We start from the raw sequence: 24739 nt of genomic DNA, 5'->3' as shown, positions 1-24739 counted from the left end.
ACCACAAGTAGCCCCTCTGTGCAGGATATGTAAAAACAAAAATGCCTCTCTTAAAAATCTCAACAAAAAATTTAGATTAACTTGAATAATACGTACTGTTTACAAATAAGTTAATTTTTTAATTTTAGTCCTTTTATAACTATTTCTTACCTTTATATTAAAGCATAAGATTATTCTCGATATTTGTTACAGAGGGCAAGAGATTTAAATGCCCAGTCCTAATAAACATCACATGGTCAGGTGGCGCGAAAGTGCGATCATAGTGTGCACCGCTATCTTTCATGTCTTTCAACAGTGAACATACCCCGTGCAGGATTTGACTGATATTTTGCTTGATTTCTGCCGAAATTCCTGCATTTTTCGGAAATGGATGTCGCTGACCAGAGAACAGGCGTTGCTCAAGTGAAGGACGCAGTTGCCGAGAAATGCCAGAAGTTATTTCAGGACTTTTTAGAAGAGTAAGTTGACTAAGTAGTAAGTTGAAGTTGAACGTGTTCTACATTTTTAGCGCTAACTTGGAACTTGACAACTTGGAAAAATGCAACATCCTCAGACCAAAATCAAATGTTTCCTGTTCTAAATGTTCAAGATTTACTGTGGATGGCGAGCTGAAGTATCAACAAGGAGTGGAGGAGTTGATCCGTCCAGAGAGGAACACACTGACCGTGAGCTTTGACGACATCCAGCACTACAACCAACAGCTGGCAACCACAATCCAGGAGGAATATTACCGGTGAACAGATTGCCTGAACATTGAAAACTCTGCCTGAAACTTTAGTTAGCATAAAACAGTGTTCAGCGCAATCTTGAATCTTGCGCGAATTTCTTTTACTCCCGTCTGGGTTAATTATCCTATGAATGGATGTTAGTCAAAGGCAATTCAACTCTGGATGGAGTAGGCCTACAGTAAATTTGCACAAGGTTCAAGATTGTGCTTAACAACAATGCTCCATTTTTTTCCGCAAAAGTAGATTTCATCAGAATAAACCTCTTGATAAAACTCCTTTAAAAGTCACCTTTTCCCAGTTAGAAGAATCTTATCTGTATTGTACAAAGTGGTTGTGACATGTAGGCCCTATGTGCTTTTTTCTTTCAAATTAAAACTTCCAGCTTCAATGGAAATATCTTAGCTACTTCAGAACTTCTGTTTTCACTTTCTAGCATTGACAGTTTAAGGTGAAACTTAGTGTACAATTTCACTTTTTGACAACTGTTCCGTTTTCCTTGTCGATTCCAGAGTCTACGCCTATCTCTGTACAGCTGTCAGGAACTTTGCGCGAGACCGCAGCCAGATTCCCCCATCCAAGGAGTTCTACGTCGCCTTCGAAGATGTACCGACGAGACACAAGTAACATAATTTCCAAATTTGATAATCAGCAGCAGTCCATTGAACTCCCGGGCCCAATCGGACACGGCTGCTTAGTTTTGCACAACAACAACAAAAAATTGGCTTAGCAACAACAGTTTTTCGCTTGACAAAAAAGGGTATTGGCCAAAATGTCATACACTGCATATCTTTCATAACTGGTTTCAGTTAATTGTTTTCCTTGCTGTAGAATTTGATTGGTAGTACTTTCTGGTGAGCAGAAATTGGGCCCAGGTTTTGCCGTACATTGAGGGATGAGGATGGAGTAGAGCACAGCAATTGCATCAATGAGATTGAGCTTAAAGATATCTTTCCTACAAAATTCACATTGCGAAGGAGTGCTGAATTCTTTGATCTTCAACTTTCAAGGGGCATCAGGTCCCATGCAAAGTGGCTAGGATGAACCTCTCTCAATCCTACAGAATCCTTCCAAACATGATGGATTTTGATGGAATTGAAAGGATTAGGGTTAACATCCTAGTTTTGGTTGAAGTACAGAGGCTGTGGCATTTAATTCCTTCTCTGAATACTTTTTTCTTAGCCTTCTGCAGTAAGGAAAAATTTATTTGACTTTCTGTATGTGCCTACACTGGTAATTCATTCGTTTGTACTGTGTACATTTATGATAGCTTTATTCTTCACTAATTCAAACAGACAACCATTATCTAACTTTCTACTTTCTCACCTGACCTCTGACAACGTTCCATCTTTCAGTGAGAAACAAATTTTTCCAACTGATGAATTAAACATGTGACATTTAACTGCTAACTGTTAACTATTACGCATTGATGAACAGAGTGCGAGAGCTGAGCACAGCCAAGATCGGCACCATCATACGCATCAGTGGTCAAGTTGTCCGGACCCACCCTGTCCATCCGGAGTTGGTCAGCGGGACGTTTGTCTGTCTGGACTGCCAAACGGTCATCAAAGATGTTGAGCAGCAGTTTAAATACACACAGGTTGGAAAATTAATCCATCCCTCCAAAATATGCTGATTCTGTATAGTAAATTTTTTTGCATTTGTTTTATGCGCATAACTTGCAATAACTTGCAAACTTGCATCTATAATGGCTCAGGTCTCAACTTTCTATGAACTAAAAAGGCTCTACAGTGAGTGAATTCTGCACAGTTGGCTGAGCCTTGAATCAAGACTAGTAATAGGCACAAATAAGGTACATTTATTCACAAAGTGCCGTTCGACTAAGTTATTATTTTCTGGGGGGGTCTTTGCTTACACAGCCGACAATCTGTCGTAATCCTGCCTGCTTCAACCGGAACCGCTTCATGCTGGACACCAACAAGTCGCGTTTTGTGGACTTCCAGAAAGTGCGCATTCAGGAAACGCAAGCCGAGCTTCCGAGGGGTAGCATCCCAAGAAGGTACGTCGTGCCCTTTCACGGAGTTAACACGGGAGGGAGAAAAAGTTTGCAATCATCCAAAGAGGTCCAAAATGCAATTTACCAGTTTTTAGGTGAAATGGAACCTGGTCTTTGTTGTTGACTTTTATCCAACGAGGTTCAAAAAATTTAACTCAGAAAATGAAGTAATTTGAGCAGAATGGGCAACACCTAGACATCTCGATTGAAATGAGCACATCCTTATAAATGAATCAGACATTTGTGGGGGGTCGATGAGGCCTATCCTTGCAGATACAATTACAAATTTCGCAATTCTGTCCAGTCTCAATATCGTATAAAACCAAATATGTTCATCTGTCCAGTTTGAAAAACCTGTATATTATGTTGTTTTTCCTCACCCCAACCTCATCTCCATTAGCGTTGAGATCATTCTGCGGGCCGAGGCTGTAGAACTGCCCCAGGCGGGGGACAAGTGTGACTTCACCGGTACCCTGATAGTAGTTCCCGACGTGTCTCAGTTGTCAGTCCCAGGTCAGCTTTTTACAACTTATTTTTTGGGGGTTCTTCACATTGTTGTGCAGTTTGGGCTGTGTTGGTTTCTGTACAGGGACTGCCTACGTAATTTCACCTCAGTAATCAATTTTATTCGATTTTTGCCCCCTCTACCCACTAGGAGCACAGCAGGAGTCCTCTACCAGGAGCAAAGGAGGGGAGGGTTACAACCACGAGGGGGTCCGAGGTCTCAAGGCGCTGGGCGTCCGAGATCTGTCTTACAGACTTGCCTTCCTCGCTTGTAATGTCACACCATCCAACCCAAGGGTAAGCACAATCCCTAGCAAACAGTACTGAGCAGAAAATGCACCAGCTAAGCAGATACCAGCAGAGAACCAACAACTGACAGTAGACGCTGTATATGACATTTTAGCCGACAACCCATATTATTGCTAAGCAAATATTGTAGTGATTGATAAATGTGCGTGCTTAAAGACAGTGAACAAAGAACATGCTATTGGATATGGTAGTTAAGTGATTTTACCAAACATAGTTTTTATGAAATTGGAGGGGACCTTAGTTGTGTGTGTGATATTTCCCAAATTACTGCTGCCTGTTACAGTTGTCTAGTTGTAAGTAGTTCATCAAGTGAGTTTTCAGCACATGAAGTAGTGCTTTTTTTCCTCTGTGTCAAGTTTGGGGGCAAAGACATGCGAGGGGATGAGTTGACAGCGGAAGCCATCAAGAAGCAGATGACGGACCAGGAGTGGCAGAAGGTGTACGAGATGAGCCAGGACAAGAACTTGTACCACAACATCATCACCAGCCTCTTCCCCACTATACACGGTGAGTTGGGAGGGAGCGTGCGGGGGGGGGCGCCAGACAGTTTAAGGGATATGTCGTGCTCGTGTTCTTGAGAGAGTCTGCTTCAGTTGGCTCGGTTAAGATTGAAAAGAGTTAGTTAGTCATTTTGTTTGGCTGAGTTATGTCTTTTATCAAATAACCTGGAACAAAACTTTTCGATGGGGGAAGTAAAGTAGCCACTTAATTTCTCAAATGTGGACAGAAGGCTTTTCGGGAGAAAATAGAATCTTAGGTTTGGTCACTTTTAAATATCAGAGCCTACTTGATTGAATTACACTGACGTATTGAATACTTTTTTGATGTATATGTACTGGTTCTTCCTAGAACTCTGAACAGATATCTTGTCATAGAAGTGCCACAGCCTTTTCACGTATCACCTGTCATCTCTCACTGTAGATTTGTTACAATTTAGAAAAATGTGAGCGATTTAAAAAGATTGCATGTTGATTGGCAAAATGCAAAGACTTAGCCATAAGAGTGGGGTAAAATCTAAAAATTAAAATGCTTCCTACTCTGCAGGCAATGATGAGATCAAGCGAGGTATCTTGCTGATGTTGTTCGGGGGCGTGCCCAAGACCACGATGGAAGGGACGAGTCTACGAGGAGACATCAATGTCTGCATTGTGGGTGACCCCAGCACGGCCAAGAGCCAGTTTCTGAAGTAGGTGGCCCACTTTGATAAAGTCTACTTTGTCAGAGCATAGCTGTAATGACAGAAAAAGGATTTTTTTTTGCAGCATTGTTAAGGCAAAAAATATGTTGAAATCTGTGGGCTGGACTTTGTCCAACCCACAGACAAGATGCAAATGTTGGCTAGGTTTTGAAGCAAATATCGGCATCTTTGCTGTTGCCAAGACCACTGGCAATTGCCAAGACTGTTGTGAAAAAGGAAAACTCATATATTGCCTGAGCACAGAACCAGAGTTACCCTCAAAAAATTGTACATATGTGCAGTTTAAAACACTGAACTAACCGGACAGGGGGTAACGCATTCTCCCCTGTTGTTGCTACTTACTGTAGATATCTGCTGGTGGTAATTTTTGTGGCAGCATTTTTTTTACTCGTGTTCTTTCTCCTCTCAGGGCTGTGGAGGATTTCAGCCCCCGCGCTGTGTACACCAGCGGCAAAGCCAGCACTGCTGCTGGTCTGACCGCGGCTGTGGTCAAGGACGAGGAGTCCCATGAGTTTGTCATCGAAGCGGGTGCCCTCATGCTTGCAGACAATGTAAGTCAAAGGGTCAAAGTTCATTAAACCTACATAGGTCAATGTCACTTAGTTGGCCATTCTGTCATAACTTGTAAAGTTTGACTTGTTGGCATTTTTACTAGGGCGTGTGTTGCATCGACGAGTTCGACAAGATGGACGTGAAGGACCAGGTGGCCATTCATGAAGCCATGGAGCAGCAGACAATCTCCATCACCAAGGCGGGAGTCAGAGTGAGTTCCTGCAGGGAGGGGAACTCAGCTGGGATGGAGTTGTGGTGTAGCAATCACAAGAAGACAACACTGTTAGCAATCTGTGAGATAAATTCACCCGTTGGTCGAAGGAGCGCAATATGTGTTCAAAGCAACCCACATCAGTTCTGTCTTATGACTTACGAGGATTTGCATGTAAACCAAAGCAAGTATTGAATCACTGTTCACACGTGGAATACTATGGTTATGGTTATGATTCAGTACCACGAACCTTTACTTTCTAGAATCCGTGAGACCTTGAGGTTTTGGAACATCTTTTTGTGGCATGACTGGCAGGACAGAAACAGCCATGTTCCTTGATACGGACCGTTTTGACAGTGGATTCCTTCATAGAATTACCGAAGGAGATGATTTGTTTGATTTCTTGCAAATGAAAAATAACCCTCATGCACTGGACATCTTTCTCTCGCAGGCAACACTGAATGCCCGTACCTCGATCCTAGCTGCAGCCAACCCCATCGGCGGTCGGTATGACCGGACAAAACCGCTCAAGCAGAACATCAACCTGACTGCCCCAATCATGTCCAGATTCGATCTTTTCTTCATTCTCATTGACGAGTGCAATGAGGTACAAAATTTACTTCGTCAGGATGACACTTTTTTTCTTGATTATTTTTGCTGTAAAATTACTTTTCTTAGAAAAAAATCAACCCTCAGAAACTGTTTTCAACAAAGGTTTGTCTCTCTACAGATTTATCACAAATAAAAAAAGAGAAAAGAGCACCTCAAAACAGTGGAAAGATCAACAGAAAAAGAATCTATCTAAAGTTTTGGGCTTACAAAAGTCTAGTGGGAATTTTGTCAAGTGAAAATCACTTTGACTTCCTGATGGTATCTCTTGCATCTTTGGCAGTCCAATTTCGATAAATCGTTCAAAACATTTGTGATTCCTTCTGGGTAGGTGACAGACTACGCCATCGCTCGCCGGATTGTCGATCTCCACGCCAGGAACAAGGAGTCAGTCGAGAGAGTCTACTGTGTAGAAGATATCCAGCGATACCTGATGTTTGCCAGGCAATTCAAGCCCAAGGTATGCCATTTCCCTCTCTATTGTTTAGAGAAACAAGTTTTGTCACAGGGCCTTGTGGTTAGGGTTTTAAATGGGGTCAGGGTTTGAATCCTCCAGGGGGACGTGCATTGTGACCTTGGGCAAGTCACTTAACTTTGTTTGCTTCATCCCACCCAGGATTATAAAAGGATAACTGTGGGGCAGAGAGGTTTATTTTGTGGTTAATTAACCTGCCAACGCCTGAAATGCTTGTACTGATGTTTGTATACTCTCCTAGGGAGCGATTTAAAGGATTGTTTTGGGGCCCTGTGAGAGGGGACTATATGGTTAGAGTCTGCCAGATACTTAAATCTATATGGGTCTGATAATTATTATGAGACTAGCTTGATCATGTAAGTTAAGTCCAAGAGTTTTAATTGATGCAGTTGGCAATGACATGTTTCCTGTGGAAGTCCCATGCAAATGGCCACAGCCACTTCCAACGTCTTTTCTTGGTGTTTTTTTTTTAAGCCATAGCCCTTACTTTTTGACACATATTTTCTCACTGGTTTCCTTTCACTGCTATTACCTTTAACATTGACAAAATAATTGCGTACCAGATGAAGTGGTTCGTGGTTTACATGGATTCATACGACTTGGTCATGTACTACCAGAATTCCTGTCAGTGCATGCAGTGTGTGTCCTATGCCTGGCATTTTATACATTTCTGCTGCAGATCACAAAGGAATCGCAGGATTTCATGGTGGAGGAGTACCGCCGTCTGCGCCAGCGCGATTCGTCCGGGGGCACCATGTCATCATGGCGCATCACCGTCAGGCAGCTAGAGAGCATGATCCGCCTATCGGAGGCCATGGCCAGGCTTCACTGCCAGGATGAGGTAGAAACGTCAGACTTGCCCATTTGTTTTATCCCCTACCATTTACTGATTTAATTGATGTTTAAAATCAGAATATGATTAATATTTTACAAGAAGTTGCAAAGTTTTTTTTTTTTTTTAAGGAATTAAGGATGGTATTGTTTTGGCCGAAAATTCCGATTTCTGAAAAGGGCAAGATACAGCGGCCAACTTTTAAATACAGCTGAACACCTTAAATACTGATTCGCAAGAATCAGTATTTTTAGGGTATTTCCTACCTCAACCTCTTTCAACGCTTTGCTCACCGAGTGATAATTGCAATAACAGGCTGTTCACAAAAGTCAAGCTTAAGCTCAACACATGGTCCATCTTTGACTTCAAATTCCCTGATTTTGCGTGTCCATACGGACAAATGGAGGCTTAGCGTGTTTTAAACAAAATGCAAAGTAGTGAAGCAATACTTGGATTGGATAGGATGTCCTTGACAGCTCTTAAGACAGCGCAGTTGCTTGATATTTTACTCCAGGTCCAACCTAAGCACGTCAAGGAGGCTTTCCGTCTCCTCAACAAGTCCATCATTCGCGTGGAACAACCTGTTATCAACTTTGAGGAAGAGGAGGATATGGAACCAGGTGAGATGGAAATCCGGGAGAATGACGAACGTCGCATCCAAGTAACAAAAGTGTGCCTCGACCATTCCTGTTTTTCTTTTTGCACACCGCTGGTCTAATCTGGCAAACTGGATTAAAAAGAAAGAGCTCATTGGCAGAAAACTGTCAAAACAGTGTCAGGAAACGAGGCCTATTTCAGAGGCATAAACTGAATAAGTTCAACTGTGTAGGACATTAAGTGCTCTGAACAGCATTTGTTATTTATAGACTCACTGAATGCCAAGCATCTTTGGAAATTAATCAATTTTTTTTTTTTTTTTAACTTAGAATTTTTACTCCTGTGAGTTCTCTTTAACTTATTGACCATATATAACCTCTCATTTTGTAGAACTTGAACCAGAGGACAAGGACAATGCCATGGAAACAGACACCCCAGCAACGCCTGTCAAGGAGCCGGAACAGCCCCCAGCCAAGAAGAAGAGTCTGCAGGTGTCCTTTGCCGAGTACAAGACCACCGCCAAGATGCTGGCCACGTTTGTCAGACAGCAGGAAGAGAAAGAAGGTAGGCAGGGAACAAAACCAATTTCCCCGCTGGTCTGTTTCCAAGACTGGAGCATCAGAGTATGTTCACTCGACTGTTCTTGATCAAACCTACGTGTGGACCTTTTTTTGTATAATTAATCAAGGCTTTGAGAATGAGGATCTCTTGCTTTGTTATACACATTTCGTCCCTCCTTAGCATGGCATCCTGAGCTTCAGACTTGGAGTTTTAAGAAAATTATTAGAAACTGTGTTACCAGTGGTGTCAAAACAAATTTTATGAGATTAGGGTTTTAAGAATACCATCATTCTGAGCTTAAATTCAGAAAAGATTGCGGGTAACATGTGGTATTTAAACTTTTTTGCATGGAATTTTTTATGTAATACTCAGTAATGAAAGTTTATTCATTTCAGAACTGAATTTTTGTGAAAAGTGCTTTGAACATATGGCACTTAACATTTCGAGTGCCATAATGAGTTATAATTTCCCCTCTGTGACCCAGGTTCAAATCCAGTAACTTGCAGAATTTGTTGAATATCAATTGGACCCGATTCCAAAAACATTTTGATTTGATAATCAGCGGACTTTTCCCGCACTTTTTTAGAGGAAGGGTTTGAGGGGGTGCATCGGAGCGAACTGGTCAACTGGTACCTCCACTTGAAGGAGTCCCGAGGGGAGATTGAGACAGAGGCAGAACTCATCGAGAGCAAGCAGAAAGTGGATAAGATCATCGACAGATTGATCAAGACGGTAAGGCCATCTCTTTGCGGTACTTCCAAACTTATCAAACTCATGGTTGGAATTTTACGTCTGACACAGGAAATTATTCATGTTGAACGAGTGAGTGCAGTATTCAGACTGCGCTTGCTCAAAACGAAGCACACCGCAGGTCAATGTGTATGCATGAGATCGACCTTATCAGGGCAGCCATATGCCGACTCAAACACACTAAACTTGTTTGAAATCGCATAATGAGCCTGCCTCTTTGCAATACCAAATGGGCTCATTGACTGTATAAAGAAGATTGGAAGGACCAAATATCAAAACAACAACAAATTCTGAAATGTAGCTTACAAGCTTAATTTCAACAGAACTTCAAATTGTTGAACTCTGAACCGCTCTATACTTCCCAAAACTCCAGTCAGCATGTCATAATTTGCAAGTTGGGCGGTACAAAAATGTTTTCATTTTGTTCATGCCTGCCGTCATTTTGAGGTTTGCTGAATGCCAAGGTCTCAACCTTTTTAAACACTTCAGGACAACATCTTGATAGAACTGGCCAAGACGGGGCTGAAGGTGCGCAAAGGTGACAAAGAGCCGGAGGGCATCGTGGAGGAGCCAGACCCCCTGCTGGTGGTGCATCCCAACTTCGACATTGAAGACTGAAACCAGAAACCAATCGTCTCGTTTCACGTTTGTAGAGTTCACAGGACTCTCTGTGTATTACCCGTCGGCACATCTACTCCTTTGATGTACATTGTATATATTCACTGACAAATTCTGAAAAATCATAGAGTGCTCAGATGTTGGTTCCGGGCAGTGCAGAGGGTAACAGGCTGGGACAGTTTTGGACAGTCTTAGTCTAGAGTAACTAGTAGGCTAAATCCAAGTTGGAACTGACGTGGGGCCAGCCGGTCTTTAATCCATCTTTGCCAACCAGTTCCTCCATAAACCTAACCCTCCCACATCCTTAAAAAGTCTAGCAAGAGGTTTAAGAGGGCTTTTGAGGACCGAGGCTGGTTGACCCAGAGGAAGATATCGGACGATCTCAGAGGGTTCATGGCAAAAATGTCTATGCAGTTCAGGGTTAGTAAATATGCAGAGGGTCATCAAATTTGGGCTGCAAACCGCCATTATTTCTTTTCAGTTTGACTTGAGCGAACAGGGAAATTTACCACATCAATGAGGGCCCAGCCAACATTGTACATGGTACATTCTTAGTAATCAAGGATTGGCAGTTGATGTTTGCAACCGTGGGCTTTTTGTAAATGTTGTGTGCTGGTGATTTTTTCCCAGAAACCATTGATCAACCCAATTTCTCTACCGAAGTGTGTTTGGAAGAGCAGAGTAGAAAATTGTGGATTACCTCTTTGAGAAATATTCAAAAGCCAAGTTTATGAAAAGATTTTAAATACGTATTTCTGCTCAACATAGCCTCAGATATCCGAGCAGCATTTTCAGACGGAAATGACGTGCAAATGGCTGTGATGGTTCTTGTAAGCAGTTTTTATGCTCAGAGGAAAAAAAAAATATGTCTATTCTCTTGAGTAGTTTTTTGATACGGGCGAAAGTTTAGAGCAAAACAGTGCTGGATTATATGTGATGTACTTACTTTGCCCTGGAATTTTTTGTGGCAGAATGTTTGGATCTTAACCTTATGCCATAAGCCTGCTAAATCCAGCTGACCTGTTGTCATAAGGCAAACATCGGCTGTGAACCAGTCAAAATAAACATACAATACATAACATTTTTGCCGGTAACCTGCATTTGCTAAACAATTAGTTTCTTCATTTGGAAAATTTTCTGCACTTGATAGCTATATGTTAGTCCCAGCTGGAGTGGAAAAAAAAAGAGAATTCAACCGAAATGTTTAGCGCCAAGAGTTATGTATTGAGTCGGGCAGTGGTTTTTTTTCCATGTTTCTCCTGTACATGTAAAGGCATGCTCCAGAACAATGCACACAGACGACACACACCAAAACTTCGTCTATGAAATCCTGCGTTTTTGTTCGTTTAAAATGTAGAGCTCACCTCACTTAAAAAAAAAAATAACTGGTATTATGACCCATTTAGGGGAAGAAAAAACATGAACCAAGTTTCTTGAACGTTTGAAGAAAGATTTATTATAGATTATATTCCTTCACCTGTTATAGGCCTGTGGATTTGCTGAAGTGTAGATAACATTGAATTGTACCGTTATACTCTTGATCTGAAAATCAGCTTGGTTTGGCTATTTGGTAGGAAATCAAAAATGTATATTAAACTGTTCTGGTCAAATTGTACTTGCATTTGTTTTGTCAGTTTTTCCTATGTGGACAGTCTGCAAACAATGCCTGTTAATGTGTCTGTGAGTTCAGATTTTGCGATACAAAATTACATTGTACAAATGAAACATTTTGCTCTCCCACAAATTTGGACACTAGTCTACAAAATTGCTTCAGTGACAAAATGGAGTCGACAATGACGGCAATATCAAATATTTTCGTGCCTGTTCTGAGACAGCTGTCAGCAATCCTACATCCAAATACTTTCTGCGCGACTGAAATAGTTTCTACTCACACTGTTAATACCTTTTACACACGTTTAAAAAAAAAACTGCAGGAAGTAGCACATAAAATAAGCCAAACTGAACTAAGAGTTTTCAACTTCACCGACCTACCACTGAATAGAAACACAATAAATCTGTACTGGCAGGCAGTACCTCCGGCTGCATTTGGATTCGAACCAAGACACCTGATCCCAGCAAACGTGGTTTTTGAGTGGTTTAGACACCTGCACTAGTAAGCAAGAAGTCGTGGGTTCGAATCCCAGCAACTACAATGACATCCAGAGTGAATTCATCTATATACATCGGTGTAAGGGCAAAACCTAAGTATAAACTCAACATTTCCGACGCAAAGCCAAATCAACTTCATTTAAGTCTGTATTTTACAAAATGTTCACTGTGCTCAGCAGTTTATAACAAAATTTTTATAACCAACGATTTGCTCAGAAAAAAAATTGAAAGCGCTGATGACAATCTAAGACATCTTTACACTCCTTTGTATCACTAGGATAGGCTTAGGTAAACCTTTGGTGCCTTCATTAAAACTGAAATCAAAGAACAGCCTCCGATGCATCAGCAATGCATTACCTCTATAAGCCTTTTTCATCCATGTGACTAAATGTAAACAATACCACCACGTGTGGACCGCCTCGGCCACAGTGATCGCATGTATTCCTATGGGCAGCTTCAACCACGTGCAAACGCTGCATGCTTGACTAGTTTATCTTGAATCGGTAGATTACCATCACAACACTATGCACTTATTACCATCACATCATAGGTCCAGCACGATTGTGACATCACAGGAAAAAAGTCTATTAGGTTATCTGATGGGGCGGCTAACTCGCAAATGGTGACGGGTCAATAACCTCATCTGCTAGCTAATGCAGAGGAATCCGGTTCGTAAGTGACTTTGTCACAAAGGTGGACGCGCCATGATTTGCAGGCTCCCATTGGACAATTGCTGATGTTGCGTGTTAACTTCCGGTTCCATGATTCCATGTAAGCCGCGATTAATGCATGTAACTCTACGTGCAGTTCATGAGCACCGGGCGTGGTTTAAACTGAAGTGACGTCACACTTACGAACCGGATGGTGCATGTCACAATATATGTATTCATAAAACCGCAAGTACAAAGTCTGGAATGACAATGAGTCTGGAAACACAGAGGGAACTTGTTCATGATGAAGACTAGGACACTTGTAGATTGACCGCTGACTCCAGAGGGCGCACTTGCAGCTGATCTCCTGACACATGTAATATGATGTACTGCACAAAGGCAAACTTCAGTTGCATTGAATTTTCCAATTGCATTCTGGGAGGTGCCCTTTGACCTCAGCATCCATAGCACCATCATAAGTCCTTGGGCTTGTTAGGGTCTTCAAAGTCCTCCAGGAAGGCTTCTTGCGAAACTGCATAAATTGAATAGCCATCTGAATCAAATTGGGTACGACCATTAAGGAAACAAAAAGGGACAGGGCAGATGATACTCTGAATTAAAAAAAACTTGGCCAGTTGGTCGTTTCCTTGACTACAATAACCACATAGACCTAGGCCAAACCACAACTTACAGAGTAGAGTCAGTACTATGCACTTTAGTTGACAAAACATCAACAGATGGGCAAGTTTTCCATATCTGACCACCATGCAGATGAACCGCATCCAAACACAACCTACATTTTGCAGGCTCAACTGTATTTTTACTGAAAACCTCTTGGTCAAACTTCAGAACAACCAGAAAATCTTGGATAAGTTGCTTTAGGCCTAGTCCAAGTAACTTGGACCCTACAAATCGCCTTTTTTTCAACCATTTGGACATGGTTGGGGAGAGTAGGGTACAAGTACCTTCCATGGGCTTTTGCTTCCATTTATTCATTTCACTTAAAATAGCTTGTACCCCGAGTAAAATCCTCCCAATTCACCTCCAAAACTGTCCTTAAAATGTAACCATCTATGGATTAAGTGAGAATTGGAGATTCCAATAATGATAATATGGTTTACTCACATATGGGAAGAAAAGAAAAATTCAACTTCAAATCAGAAACACTCTTGTTGCAACCTAATAGACGCCATCTTTCTTCAAAAAGCAATTTGAACTGTATGTTATGTCCTGTTGATGATGTCACAGCGCGCCGGTCTAGTGGACCATTCACAGAAAGCATATCGTGTTGCCACCAAAATTGGTCGAACCAAGATGCGGAACAGGCACGGTCATTGATGGGCTCAACGCATGCGCAGTCTGGTAAACACAAACGGCATGAACGGAGCGACAGTCAACAGGTGGAAGCAAGAAATTTGTGAGCAAAAATCTCTTCTTCTTTTTTTCAAAAATACGTCTTATGCTCTGAAGCTTTTGTTATCCCCTTTTTACGAGGATTAGATTAAGCAGGTTTGCTGATGGGGAACCATTGGATTTAATAGCTTTCTTGAGGCTGAGCACCATTTCCCCACAAAAAGTCAATTCCAAAACCCCATAGCATTACAACGCCATGTAAACCTTGTCTCCTCTAACATGTCTAAGTCACACAGAGTATCACGGAGTTAGGGACTTGGAGTTCTCGAAGTAGATTGTGGTTTGGTCCCCGACCTGATAATTTTGGCTGCTGTGTATGGATTCCCTCCTCTCTACTGCTAATTACCAGTTGGCTATATCATGTATAAGAAAACTAATTTGCAGTAGAGAGAGTAGGCTAGTTGTAAATAGCAATTTCGTGTTCAATCCAGCTCATAAACCTTATCACAAGTACTGCATGGGTGAGTTTGCGTAATGGTAGAAAGGCATTGTGGGAAGGAAAAAGGGGCAATGTGTACAACCACCCATGCAGTATTTGCGCTGCGGCTTATGCTACCTGTTCAACCAGCTGACCAGGGGGCCTAGCTAGCATTGTACTTTTGTAGCAAATTAATCATTGGTCAAGGATACACACGCCAAGCACGCCAGCTCCCAAGCACAGCGCAACAAAGACATTTCTCCTGATGTACTTTGCTCTGGACAATTTTTGCACGCTCTCCATGTGCGCCCTGGACATTCTGGCCATGTACTCGCGGTCCTTTTGGCTAATCTCGTCCCGTTTGAGGTCCACCCGCCTCATCGTTTCTGGTGGCTGCTGAGGATCGGAACCGCTGCTGCTCGTCGCCATTTTGATGTGCGGGGATTATGAAATGTGCGATTGAAGTGCGCCACCTCTTGACCAACAGTTTGCTTGTCGCCTTGTGAGGCCTCGAGGAAGGGCTGAAAGCTTTTCTCTGTGATTGGCTACATCGTGGACGACCTGTGACCGCGAGGTTATCACTTCCTGTTAGCAAAAACTTTAATCATTTTTTTTTAATTCGCCAATGGCAATGTTTTGATACAGGCAAATGTTGGCTATATCATGTACATGTATATGAAAACATGGCCTCGGTACAATCGCAGTGTGGTTATCTATCTTCTCAGTATATATTTCAAATCACTGGTTATCTTGATCAATTTTGGATGAACGAATAAAGTGCAGTGAGAATATTTTCCGAAATGAGGAAGAAAAAGAGAAAATACTGAATTGATAACCGCCGCTTGTGTCATTGAGTGAGCTTGCGCGCCTCGCAGAAATTCACCCAAAATGCTCTGCGCGTCGTTAGCTGTGACCCCGTGTGACGTATTTCCGTCACTAAAATCTTAGGAAGGCCATCAGCCCTTCGAGCGAATGCACAGTACGTGTCTCACTCAATAATGATGTGGTCATACTCGAATTTGACGCATTGCATTTTTGTGATTGCATTTTCCTTATAGTTGGATGCAACGGCAGAATGCCTTTGCCTGCAGGAACACCGGAACTGCCTCTTGGAACAAAAGCGAGGTTGCACTCGCAAAGCAAAGTCCCTGTAAGGGTACTTCGACTATACATTCCGACCGGTCGGCGGTCGCAACTTGCCAGTGCGTCCCGTACGCCTATTTCAATCCGACCAAGCCGGCACGTGATAACTTCTAGTGATCTGAGTTCATTATACAGAGCCTAGCCAGAAACTGTTATGATCACATCGCCATATTGTTTTTGCATGCTACGCAAACGCTGACATCACTGTACATGAGTAACTGGGGTGAAATTTCTGAGGCAGACCTCGGACTTGCACTTATTATCATTCGATTCTCAAAGGTGTACGTACTTACAGCAAATAACCTGTTGCATTTATTTAGGTTGTCTAAATTTCAAATGGGAGGGGGTCGAGGGCACAGACTTCTGCAGGAGCAGTCCCAAGTGCCAACTCCCCCCCCCCTTAATTCCGTCGCCGTTGTCAATGCTATATTTTGAGCTTCAGGGATAATGGATATGGTTCCTTGAACACAAAGACGGTTCCTCTTCATTTCATCAGTACCCATCAGCCAATTTGCAGCGGCTTTATACATTTTGTAGTCTCAGAGATTGAAGGTATAATCAGCAAAGATTATCTTCAGTTATCTTCAGGTCCATCTCATTGATACTTTGCCTCACACATGAATTTGATTTAAACGACACTATAACGCCTTTCGTTGCTTTTGTCTCAACTCCGCAGGAGTGGGCCCATATCCACGTGCACAGCCGTGCGAAATTTATGTGAGGTAAATTTCTGTCAACTGTCGTTTGCCTGTATCCTGTGGTAAAGGATTTCAGCGTCCGGATAAAAAAAAAGTTTAGCTGCATTCGACACGACGATAGTTCCACACCACGAATCCTTAATTCTATAACACTCCCACTGCATTCTTAACTGTCTGAAGATCTTCTATAGGCCAACTCACATTGTACTCGGTAACAAAAGACACAGACAAAGCTTTTGAACACTAGCGTGCAATACACCAATTTATAAAACTTCAACATACGAAGTAAATACAAGAGTTGATTTTTTGTTGTTGCAAGTATCGTCATAATGGAACCTTTGAGCTGTAAAATACATAGTTGGCAGAGTAGTGAAAGGCTTCATACAAAAATATATATCCACAAATACAAAGCGTGCGTGGGGTACACGGTTTTGCAACCGGAAAAAAATGGGTCAGCATAAAACTGATCTTTTTGTGAAATGCCAGCTTGTCGGGAACCTATGCCCTAGGCCTATATACCCCTCTATCTCCAAGATTCACCACTTATTACCAGCAAACTCCTCCCACCTCTTCCCGGCGACTGGCTGTTGAGTAGGATGTGACATGATGCCTTTTTTCCAAATGTGCTGTGCAAGATTTTAGAAATCCCTTCTTGTCAAACGGTAATTCAGTGAAGTGACATTCGTCCACAATTCAAACAAGTTTAATTTGGGCAAGAACTCAGACATAAAACAAAACTTAGAGATTGGTTATGCATTGGAATTGTCAATTTCAGATAATCGATTAGTCAATTATTATCGGATCAGACAACATGTCTGAGGAAAGTTAAGAACAGTCAAAGATGACAAAATTATGTTATACTCGTGTACAAGATCAAGAAGCCGAATGAGGTAACTTGCCTACATGTTTCGCTACGTTTTAGTCAATTGTTGTTCGTTCGAAAAGGAAGAGGTCTTTCGGCAGTTACATCGAAATCCTTTAAAAATAATTAACCTTCTCTATCTCTCTTCATTTACTTTTGTCGGCTCTCCGGATCAAAGACCCGTATTTAAGTTTGTAAACTCTTTACAAGGTTTCAATTTTCCAAAACACCTCATGTAATTGAAATACAACAATATAGGCCCCACATGAAAAAAAAAAGAAAACACGAAATCGTTATTGTGATAAACCGTAGATTCTATGTTACCCCGTAATTACCACACAGAATTAGACAACTTTATGGATCCGTGCACGTATATATTGTATCGGAATTTTCTAAACAGAACTCACAAGACGACCCATCCTCGACTGCCATTTGCTGGCCAATTTCACTAGAGGGCGTCCACATTGCCAACAAGTAGAAAAACCATTATGTACATGTACAATATTATCACGCAATAAAGTATATACACCAGAAACTGTTTTCTTCTTTTTTTTCCTGTTGGCATATAAAATAGTTTCATTCAAGGCTTCAACCTGAGCTCATACATTTTCTTGTAGTATGGCTCACTGAATTCGCTGCACTCCACCACGCCTTTGGGAAGGCCATCTTTGGAAATCACTTCCACGTTGTGGTTGTGGTCCTTGGAGACGAAGGATTCGCTCTTCAGGGCTCGCTCGTACGTTCCCATGGTGGAGTTGAGCGCCCTGAAACTGGGCGCGCAGTGCCAGCGCGAGCTGATGCCATCGCTCGGTTGCCACGACAGCATGCTCTCGGAGAAGGGCAGCCCGACCGCTGCGCAATACTTCTTCAGGATGCTCCCGGGCGAGCGGCACAGGTCGTCCGCGTCGACGATGATCGGCTTCTCGCGGTAGTTGGCGCAGATGTGGTTGTACAGGTCGTAGGACTCCTTGAAGGCGTAGCTCCGCGGTAGGCCGTTCTTGACCGACACCTCCCCGGTCTGGCCGGGGTACCCGTTGACCACCTTGTGGAAGGACTTGAAAGCCTTGACGGGCTTTCGGATGAGGAAGGTGTGCTTGAAGCCGTCCGGGATGGCGTCGTAGCGCCCGTCCACAGCGAACGCCATGTCCTTGCAGAAGATCACCTCCCTCCCGATGTAGTCGGCCTCCAGCTGCTTGCGGACCCAGCTGTAGGTGTACTGGCGCTCCTCTGGGATGGGAGGGCCGGGCGGGGCCCTCCTCTCGGGCCCAAAGTAGTAGGCCACTGAGTACGGCTCGTGGAAGATCTCTGCCGGACGGTCCATGCCGTCGATGCACTTCAGGAAGGCGGTGGAGACGGAGCGCGGGACGCACCACAGCATGACGCGAACCGGCGGCTGGGGCGGCGGGCTGTCGTCGGCCGTCACCCGGTCTAGAATGACTGGCGATTGACTGGTGAAAAATCCCTGCTCTTCCATATTGGCAATTTCAATGCTGTGACTGCACGCCTTTGGAATAAACCAAAACAAAAGGACATGCAATTAAACTTCAAGTCTACGTTTCTACTCTCAACATACGGAATTGTGCTAGACATTTTTTTCCTTTCAAAGCTAGAAATGAAAACTTTGCCAACGCTGGCTTTTCAGAGGTGAAATCCCACTCACAGTATTATAAACACTGCCCGGGATGAAGGTAACATTTACCTGTCTCACCTTTCAAGTTGTAATTGAGTTCCGTGTTCCCCCGTGCTCGATCCAGTATGGGTGTTACTTGCGGTCAAAACAAGTGAGGGCGAGTGTTGCGTGTGGCAAGGTGCTGCAACGCGGGGCTCGTTGGTTAAACTGGCCTGTCGCTCGACGGGAAAAGTGACCGATTCCCGCCAGACGTGGCTGATTTTATATGCATCCGCGCCCGGTCCGGCGATGTGGGACCGCGTCGTGTTGCGCGTGCCTCTGATCGTCAGCACCAATTCTATAAGGAAATATGAGTGGCGGGAGAGTGACTACAAAATAAAAACTACACAAGGAGAACTCACCCACTCTGCCGATGGCAATGAATTTGAGATTAAAGATTACCGGTTGATTTATGCTCAGTGGCACCGAAGTGTACTTTTCGCTGTTGTGAGGGTGAACACAAAGCGACATTATAATGTCAAAAACATTTGTCGGAGTTCCAATGTGTCAATTGAAGCAAGACATGGGACGGAGAGAACCCCCCCTCCCACCTTTGTGTTGGTCATGGTTCGATCGGAATCTAAGGAATTCTTTACATACTTCTAGGGGGGGTGTGTTAGGTAACAATAGTCTTGAGTGTGTATAGGGATTGGACAGGTAAGGGGGGTACCCTTCCCTCCCATATCTTGCCCGGTATACAAGGTGTACAGAGATTTTGTTAGCAGCTAGGATTTTTTTTCTGTCAGCATATTTTTCTTCAGTTGAAGGCTATTCTGCATTTTGTAAAATGATTGAAACTGTCTAATAATGGGGAGATTTTTAAAAAATGTAATTCCATTCACAGATGTTCTATTATGGCATAAGTTTAATATTTCTGTTCCTCTTTCTGAAATTTCAGGGATTTGCAAAAGTATTTTCACAAAAAAAAAATCAACTGCCAGGCTCTACGCGAGTTAAGTAGTGGTTTCTGAAGGCCCCTCGCAAACTAGAAAGCATAATGATGTCCAATGTTGATTTTTAGAATCAATCCATTTCGCACGGAAGTTGTTGGCACGATTTTGAATCAGCGCATGGCCAGTAGGCCTACATGATCATGGACACGGAAGCCATGCCGAAAGGAAACCATGCACTCGACCTTCACTGAGTTGCAGTCCACAGTGGTTGGCCTACTGTGACGTCGTTCAAGGTTTAAAGCAACGCCCTCACATACACCGCGCCAGAAGTTTGCCTCTTAATTGTCACCACGACAAGGTTTGTCCGCCCTCCGTATAGGGACATCAGCTGTGGACTCGGGTCGTGACGTCAAATTACCGTCGTCCCTCCATGTCTTGGTTTTAGAGTTCCGGATTGATTTCAAAACACTCCCACAATTTTTTCGTTCTACAGTCCGGGCAGAAACTCTCCGAATGGCCATGCAGGAATGGCGTAGGCGTATGCCTGCGTGCGCACGTATCACATGTCTTTTTTTTTTTGTGAACAAATGAACCTGTTCCGCAAGGTGTCATTGATGAATCGGTGACGTCCGAAGGAGATTAACTAAGTGACCAAGCTCAACGCCAACTGCGCTAGCGAGATCCGTGACCTGCCATTTCTATTTTGTGTGTAACTTTTCCCGATCGGACCAATATTTTGTGCGTAAACATTAATCTATTTTAGAGTTGAACTAGGAGCTACTAAGGGCCAGGGGCCCTGTAGGCCTAACAGCAACAAACTCGGACACTGCAGTTTGTGTACTTTCGTTCAGGAGACCTAGGCCCCAGCAATATTACACATTAAACCGGCAAGACCGGTGATGTTGTCGGCAGGCTATTTCACAAAAGTAGGCCTACTGACTACAACTCTCTCAGATTACAGGTGATTTTTTTTGTGTAGTTTGGTTCCGAACGTCGATTTTAACCAATTCTAGAAGTCCGGTCATACAGTATCCACGTAAAACTGAGGACGATCTGTAATATCCAAAAGGTAACGAAGTTGTAGGCCTAGGCTACACCATAAATTGTCAGTTTCGGTGGTGATATAGGCCATGTTGGGATTAAGTTTGTACTTTGTAGTTGACGACCGTCCAAACTACGGTGTAGGCCTAATACTGTAATAGTATGGGCCTACGTGTACATGTAGGCCTACGTCACATGTAGTACCACGTGTATAGATTTGCACATTTCAAAAGAAGTTTTATGCGTCGAACTTTCTCCCAAGCTGACTGGAGCAACTGAAATATCAGAAGCGGTTATTTACTCACCCAAAAGTTCACCTCTATTTGTTCTGTAGGCAAGTGCACTGCCTGTAACCTTTGACGAGACTTCACTTTCGCCAAAATGTCAATTTTTTTCTTACAAGTGTAGAATACACGCGCGCCTGCTGAGCTGGCCGATCAACCATCCAGGGCAGCGTACAGAGACGATAGCACGAAGCAAAGTCTCGTGCATGAATTGCGCGAGACGCACACGTGCTTTGCACATGCAATAGTCTGCGTCCCCTATTCGGCAATCGGGGGAGTGGTCGTGCGTCGTCTGGGTACCGTGTGACGTGACTTCTGTCTGCAGCCTCGCCCGTCGATACTGTTACGTCATTCGCGAGGGAAAAAAAAGACAAGAAAAGAAAAAAAGGGAAATTTTCAGGGATGCGAGGGCAAGTGCTTGCACCATGCTTGCACCAACGAAGCCTGGAAAGCGGGGGGGGGGGGGGTCGGCAATACAAGAAAGTCATTGCAAGGCCACAGAACAAGGATGCCGGCAGACAAGGCTGAAAGAAACTGCAGTTTTTTTATTACATAATAGTTCATTTAATTAAAAATGATCCTTCACTGCTAGCCAGTCAGTGGCCAGTGGTCACTTTGAGTTTGGGAGATAAGCTACCGGTCTTGATTTAAACGGCTTCTTTGTACTATCGTATGCGTAGCTAATGCTATATGCTGACTGGCTCTGAAAGCGCTTGTTTTGAGACCTTTGGTGCAGTGGCGTAACTACGGGGGGGGGGCGGGAACACGGGCACGTCCCGCTGGGTGCCCCCCCCCCATTTGAAACCTTGAATATTAAATCCGCTGTAATGCAGCTGCATTTGTCTTGTAGTGCCCCCTTGAAATATGTGTGCAGCCCGGGTGGCTCCCGGACATTTAGCCCCGTTACGCCACTGCTTGGTGCCAACTGCGAGCGAACAGCCCAAGTTACGGTCGGGTGAGACACGGCCTATCGGGTTCGGGGGACAGTAAAAAAAAGTCAGGATTTCGTATTAGAGATTTTTTGTTTTATTTGAGGAAATGGTAGTGATGACATTGTCAGGCTGGCGCTGGCAAAGGAAAGATGGAAAAGTAACATCACCACAGGTCTAATGTTGGAGGAATTGCGTTCACTCGTTTGGTCGTATCATTCCAAACAACACAGAGCTCATACAGTTTATCTTTCCGGGTTAAAAAAAAGTAAGCTTTTGTGACAAATTGACCTGCTGTCAAAATCATTATGATGCACTGTGCACTTTCGTCGATGCACACAAGTTTAACCCAGCGTACCGACAGGTGGAACTAGTCTCACTTCAAATTCGATCTCCAGTGTACCTGATGTGGTGGTGTGATTATTAAGCCAACGCGGGGAACTTCGGCGCGGTCAGACCCGTGTTTTGGGAGATAGTTTGCCGACGCTCGCAGCGCAGCCAACCGGAGTTCGTCGACCAGCAGTTCATCAACCCCGCCCCTATGGTTCAAACTCCTTGGACGCGCGCTAGCTGCTTGGAGCCTATATACCCTGGTGCCAGATTGCGTAGAAATAAGACACCGCATGGCAAAATGATACTGTTGTTAGTCCTGTGTAAACCTATCCATTCTTGCAGAAGATTGGCTGAGCTGGTATATTTCTTCTTCTTTTCCCACCCTTGGTGAAACATCAAACCCGTACTGGACCCAGGAGAAAAATGTATCCACGCAGTCTTCGATCACAAAGCTCTCTGCATCTGACGAAAGTTTCCTTTTCTTGTACATTGCAAAAGCTTTGATAAGTGACCCGTTTGCAAGGCAGCGTCTCTTTCGTTGAGCGTCTTGACAGACATGAATTGTGTTTTGATTTTTACACCGTGCCGCGGTTCCCAATTAGCCTCTAAACAAGAAGGTGGGGTGAAAGAAATGTCATCCCCTGCAGAGGAATGAGTCCCTTATAAAAACCACTCCAATGGAGTGAAGCAAGCAGATCTAAAAGGTGAAAATAACTCTTTGAAAAAAATTGAAAATCCCTCAAAAAGAGGAGCCATATAAATGACAACTTTTTCCGAGTTTTCCTTACGTGGGTCCTTTAAAGAGTAAACGAATTTCAATCTCTTAGTTTTTTTCACTCTTCTGGGAGTAGTTCCCATTTTTTCGTGGTTTTTCACCCTTTGGTCGTGGTTTTGTGAAGGAACCTTTGCACTGTTTCTGAGGGTGCGTTTGTCACCCTTTTACATTCAGAAAATGGAAAAAGGCAACGACACTGTCAAAGCAAAATTGACGTAAAGAAATATTTGCCGTTTAATATTCGTTTCACTTTAAATGTTTTCGACTTTTGCAAGTTTGCAGCACGAATTTTCGATCTGACCATGGGCGTCGCCACGACTTTTCCGGGGGGGAGGGGCAAAGCACTCATAGCAGAAAGATGATAACCATTAACGGCGGAAAGGGGCAATTCCGAGGGATCTCCAAGCAAATTGGAGAATTTCCTCCCCTTTCCTCAACTGTTTAACTTTTGTTTCTCTCGCCACTTTTTTTTCTTCCACGGCGAAGGATCAAACACCCCCTCCCCCGCAACACCCATGGATCTGGCGTCATGATAATTTGCCTTTCGCTTGTGAGAACACGGACCATCATACCTCCATGGCCTTCGTTATATCATACAGCTCAGACTTCAGAGTTGATGACCAACAACAAGCGTAATGGACCAGAAGCGTTTTTTTTTTAATTGACATAAAATACCGAAATGTTAAGAGCATCTTGTGGTGGTCAATATATTTTGCTCAGTTTTGCCATAGGTTGGATTAATTCTCTGCTTAGCAGTTCATTGAAATTGAGCCCTGCTCCAAGAACAAACCGGCGATGTCACGCGTCTAAACGAACATATCGAGCCAATCTCTCATCGCGCTCTTTGCTTTACTGTTAGGAATACGGTTCAATCATTTTGTTCGACCCTCGCCTCCGATAACTTTGCCCTTTCGTTTCGAGTTGATTGAAATCTGCCTATGTATACAATGCATAACACTTCTTTTTTTCTGTTCTCCTTTCTCCGAACGGAAGGAACCCAAACCTCTCCTAAAGTCCTCTTTACGTGGCAAAGTGTTCCCACAGTAAAGGGCACCTTTATCTGGCTTCGGAGTTATAAGTGTTTGCCAAAGATTTCTATTGAACCAATTTTCCCCCTGGAAGCCGGCCGAACAAAAAATCTTCCAAATGGCCAACAGGTTTGTTTGGAGACTTTTTGTTCACTGAACGAAATTTAAAGGGGGTCCCGAGAATACCCTACAGCAATTATGGGAAACACAAAGAGTATACCAAAACCCGCTTTTTTTTTCTTGGGAAAGGGTGATATTTCAATGATTCCACAAAGTCGGTGGCTAGTTTATTCAAGTCGTATAGTTTGTTATTTTTTGGTACAAATACGCACGTTTTATGGCTGTTGATCGTTCTGTGAAAAGTGCTTTATAAATAAGAAAAACCAAAATTCCCTTCGAACAGAATTTCAGAGATTGGATTTATCCTTATAAGAAACGAAAAAAAGAAATCAAAACGAATTGGTGTAGCTTTATTTAAAATAAAAACTGCTCTATGCAAAACATGCTTGGCTTTTCCAATGCCCCTGTGCACAGTG

General features: G+C 43.3%; 3 protein-coding genes across 4 annotated transcripts; 1 reads left to right on the top strand and 2 right to left on the bottom strand.

Moving 5' to 3' along the window:
• Positions 1–248: 248 nt before the first annotated feature.
• LOC110977268 (zygotic DNA replication licensing factor mcm6-B-like) lies at positions 249–11573 on the top strand. Its single transcript, XM_022231241.2, has 18 exons — positions 249–458; positions 590–733; positions 1238–1348; positions 2163–2325; positions 2606–2745; positions 3143–3255; positions 3398–3543; positions 3912–4062; positions 4600–4741; positions 5163–5304; positions 5409–5516; positions 5968–6123; positions 6457–6585; positions 7280–7441; positions 7947–8052; positions 8420–8593; positions 9177–9322; positions 9830–11573. The coding sequence occupies exons 1-18, from the start codon at positions 367–369 to the stop codon at positions 9956–9958; spliced, it is 2454 nt and encodes an 817-aa protein (XP_022086933.2). The 5' UTR covers positions 249–366; the 3' UTR covers positions 9959–11573.
• LOC110977295 (cytochrome c oxidase assembly factor 3, mitochondrial-like) lies at positions 11388–15006 on the bottom strand. Its single transcript, XM_022231285.2, has 2 exons — positions 14761–15006; positions 11388–13270 (listed from the first exon to the last, which is right to left on the bottom strand). Exons 1-2 carry the CDS (start codon positions 14975–14977, stop codon positions 13191–13193), a joined length of 297 nt encoding a protein of 98 aa, XP_022086977.1. The 5' UTR covers positions 14978–15006; the 3' UTR covers positions 11388–13190.
• A 1617-nt stretch (positions 15007–16623) lies between these two features.
• Positions 16624–21316, bottom strand: LOC110977701 (uncharacterized). 2 transcript variants are annotated; one of them, XM_022232056.2, is made up of 3 exons: positions 21160–21316; positions 18951–19218; positions 16624–18755 (listed from the first exon to the last, which is right to left on the bottom strand). In XM_022232056.2, exon 3 carries the CDS (start codon positions 18723–18725, stop codon positions 17832–17834), a length of 894 nt encoding a protein of 297 aa, XP_022087748.1. In that variant the 5' UTR covers positions 18726–18755; positions 18951–19218; positions 21160–21316; the 3' UTR covers positions 16624–17831. The 2 variants fall into 2 exon arrangements, with proteins under 2 accessions (XP_022087748.1, XP_022087740.1); XM_022232048.2 differs by having other exon boundaries at positions 18960–19218.
• Between the last annotated feature and the right edge of the window lie 3423 nt (positions 21317–24739).

This window comes from Acanthaster planci, linkage group LG08 (genome assembly GCF_054643075.1).
Source record: "Acanthaster planci isolate LZ-2023a linkage group LG08, COTS_SCS, whole genome shotgun sequence".
In the NCBI taxonomy this organism is placed as follows: Eukaryota; Metazoa; Echinodermata; class Asteroidea; order Valvatida; family Acanthasteridae; genus Acanthaster; species Acanthaster planci.
This window is presented reverse-complemented; position numbering and strand designations above follow the sequence as displayed.